This window comes from Squalius cephalus, assembly GCF_949319135.1.
Source record: "Squalius cephalus genome assembly, chromosome: 15".
NCBI lineage: Eukaryota > Metazoa > Chordata > Actinopteri > Cypriniformes > Leuciscidae > Squalius > Squalius cephalus.
The window spans coordinates 22,498,082-22,501,700 of record NC_137136.1 but is presented as its reverse complement, the minus strand read 5'-3'; the positions used below and the strand labels follow the sequence as shown (position 1 = coordinate 22,501,700).

General features: G+C 42.8%; 1 protein-coding gene across 1 annotated transcript; it reads right to left on the bottom strand.

The window, feature by feature from the left end:
- Window positions 1-1,201: 1,201 nt before the first annotated feature.
- On the bottom strand, window positions 1,202-3,591 carry sp8b (sp8 transcription factor b). The gene is made up of 2 exons (XM_079894164.1): window positions 3,471-3,591; window positions 1,202-3,098 (listed from the first exon to the last, which is right to left on the bottom strand). Exons 1-2 carry the CDS (start codon window positions 3,489-3,491, stop codon window positions 1,752-1,754), a joined length of 1,368 nt encoding a protein of 455 aa, XP_079750290.1. The 5' UTR covers window positions 3,492-3,591; the 3' UTR covers window positions 1,202-1,751.
- Window positions 3,592-3,619: the final 28 nt, after the last annotated feature.

Genomic DNA, 3,619 nt, shown 5'->3' with positions numbered 1-3,619 from the left:
GTAAAAAGTGATCAGCTGACTTAAAGAAATTGAGGAAACCCGTTGCCTTAAAACTATTTAGTAAATAAACTTCATGCTTAATCAAAAAATAAAGTTCACATAACGTATTTTTTTCAATTAAGCATTACATGTATTTATTTAATTTTAAGGCAACGGGTTTACTATTTTTTTTTTTAAGTGTACAATTTTACATGCCACAGACTTTAAGATTAAATTATATCAGAAACACAGGTTTACGTTTATTGTATATTCTTAGGAAGGAATGTGTACGTTAGAATTAAATGTGTACTATGTAGTAGCCTAAATAGTAAACGTCAATTTACTAAAGTTGCTTCATTTCGTGGGTTTCACAACAACTGCAGTTTTTAACATTTTAACACATTTTATTTATTTTTTCAATTGGTAATGAGATGGCGTAACAGGTCCTGCACTTGACAGATTCATTTATAGAAGTTGGACATTGCAGTAATAATATCAACGGCAAATCGTTCACTGTGGCTGAATCCATGTTGATTTTATTGAGTGGCTTAAATTAGAAAGCCAATTTCTCAAATAAATGATGTGAAATAAACGCTCACCTTACATGTGCATGCTTACATAAATTAGAAAACGTGATTAAACACTGAATTCTGAATTGAAAATCTTACAAATCATTTCAAAAGTGCGTCTAAGACAGACCTCCAAAAAGAAAATCAAAAAAAAAAAAAAAATCAAGTCCAACTCGTGGATAAATATGACGTTTTTCTTCACAAAAAACACTCCCGTATACAGTTTTGGATATTTACTAGAGTCAGTATATATGCAACTAAAAAATACTATTCAAAATTTGCGTCTTGAACAAACACATACCCAACTTTTACACCAGTGTGGAATAACCTTCTAGTCTATTCTTTTTTTATTTTCAATATGTACAGTTTTTTTTTTTTGCAGCAACAGGAAATAAGTACAATTCATACAACTTAGGATTTGTAGTCTGTAGTTTCGACAAAGACCAATGTGCGATATATAGACTATTTTTCCCCCCGGGCCCGAATATAAAAAAAATGAATTTGTAAATGACAGAACGAAGTCTATTCAACACTACGGCAATTTATCCTTACGAAATTGGATTTTAGTAGTGTTCATGAATAAAGTGCCACAGTTTGGTTTTGAGAAAAAAAAAGTTAGCAATGACAGGCCACTTCACTGATGGGTAAAATACTTTGTTTTTGTTTTTTCTGTTTCATAACAACAGTAAGTAAAATAAGACTATTCGACAAAACCCTCATCAGAATGCACATATCAGATTATGTCCTTTTTAATATTCACCATTTTACCAAATTCATGTCGCGTAGTATCTGTGCAGACCAAAACATTACTTCATTGTAAATTACATTTTAATCGTAAATTAAATCACTTTACAACATCCAAGTGAAATGGCCACACGGTTATTTCTCACCAGTAACACTTTATAATAACTTTTACTGTTAACCTTAACAAATAGGAGCTATTAAGCTGAACAGAAAATTAGTTAATGTACATTCAACTAGCTAAAAAGGAATGAAACTTTGGTTTATATTGTTTCACACATGATATTGATAATTGAATGTGTATTATTTATCGATCTGTTCACCGTTTTACCACGTTCGTTAACAACTTGAATTGTTGGAAGTTTTTATAAAGTGTTACCGACCGAACAGCACAACCTTTTGTGAGCCGTCAAATAAGTTTAGTCCATTCGAGAAATTGTGTCACGTGCATTTTGAATGGGATTAATCGATGGAGTTCGCTCGGCCGTTCATGCCCGTGGTCGGGACAGACTCGGAAGGTTGCAACAGGTCAGGTGAGTGGCACGAGGGGCTACCGGGCACACTGTGCTCGCTGTCGGTGTCACTCCCTCGTTTCCCTCCACTCGCCCCAGACCCCGACCCTGACGAGCCTCCGGCACTGTGCGTTTTGACATGTTTACTGAGGTGGTCGCTCCGCATGAACCTCTTGTTACACACGGGACAAGCGAAGCGCTTCTCTCCGGTGTGCGTGCGTAAATGTCGCTGGAGCTCGTCGGAGCGCGTGAACCTCTTCCCACAGAACAACCAGTTACACACAAACGGCCTTTCTCCGGTGTGCCACCTCAAATGAGCCTTGAGGTGCGACGTTTTGCCGTACACTTTCCCACAACCGGGAATGTGACAGCTGTGTAACCCCTTTCTGCGGAGGCTCGCGCCAGCTGGACCCAGCCGCTCCGCCTCTTGACAGTTCGGGCAGTCGCACGTCGCTCTGCCCGAGTAGCGCCGCGCTGAGGACCGCGGAGATCCCGCCAGCGAGGCCGTCGGACCCCCTGTCAACATTGAGCCTCCCGCTCCACCCAGGGGAGAGGGACTGGAGTCCGGGTACGAGGAGAGCACGGGTTTGAATCCGTCCATGAGGTGCTGACCGGTGGTCAGGAGATGCGGGGACGCACTGGTACTAAAGGCAGAGTGGCTTAAACTCGAGTAGTCTGAGTTGTATCCGCCCAGAGGCGAGTGTAAAGAAGTCTGCAGCCCACCGGAGTGAAGGGACGTCTGGAGCGCGGCCCCGTTCGGGTTCTGCACGTCAATCCAGCCGGCTCCCACGTCCCACCACGCGGATGCGCCCGTGGTGCCCACATCCCCCGTGGGAATGCCAGGGTGCGAGGACTTGAACCACGACTCGTAGGGATGCGCCACGCTCATTCTCGGGTAAATGCTTTGCAAACTGTCCACGGACGTGTGCACCTTGGAAATAAACATGGGCTGGTGGCTGGGCTCTTGAGAGTTGTTGGAAACAGAAGCCTGGAAAACGGAGTAGTCGTTTCCGAAGTGAGAGTTGGGTGAAGTACCAGAAGTTAAGGAAAAGGCACTGGATCCCGTGGAAGAGTTCGTGCCAAAAGAGTCGCTTAAACCACCACCATTCCGAGTGAAAGAGGATAAACTGGATCCTAAACTACAGCTGCTGGCTGCCGCTCGTTTCCACGGGTGGAATCCTTTTCCGAACGAAGAGGAGTTATCCGAAATAGAGGAAGGAGAAGGGCTCGGGCTCCCGATTTTGTTGCACGTCGCAGCCAACATGGCTAAAGGAGTCGACCCCAATCTCGGCTCCTCCTGGAACAAAATGAATTAGAAGGTAAGCAAAGATGGTACATTTGGGAACTAAGTGCATTAGGAGAACAGTTTTGACTTGCTTTCTCTTAGCTATCCAACAACCTTAGCATACCTGAATGGTGGTAGGAAAGAAATGTCTAGCTACTGAAATACAACCAGTCGCAAGCATAAAACAAAAGCGAAACACAGCATATAAATACCAATGAATGTTATACATACAATGTCGTAGTTGAGAAATGGAACTCCTGCTCGTTTCTCTCGCTTAAAACATAATCAAGTGACTCTCTCCCCGGCTGACCCAAGAAATTTTAATCCCCACGGCAGGACAATAAAGGAAACTAATTAAACCAGCACGAAACTCCTTAGACTCACCCCTAGAAGTGAAGTTGCCATCACAAAAGTGCCCTCCTCAGAGGATCTTTTTATATTTATGAATCAGAGCACTGTTTTTTTAGAGGTGTGCAATACAATGATGTGGTCCGCCCATTCCAGCACAATTGTAGCTCCTCTCACGGCTTTGA

Coding starts and splice junctions, on each gene's coding strand:
- sp8b (XM_079894164.1), bottom strand. CDS start 3,491: ATGGCAACTTCACTTCTAGGG. Junction 3,099..3,470: donor TGGCAACTTCACTTCTAGGG/GTGAGTCTAAGG, acceptor ATTTTGTTCCAG/GAGGAGCCGAGATTGGGGTC.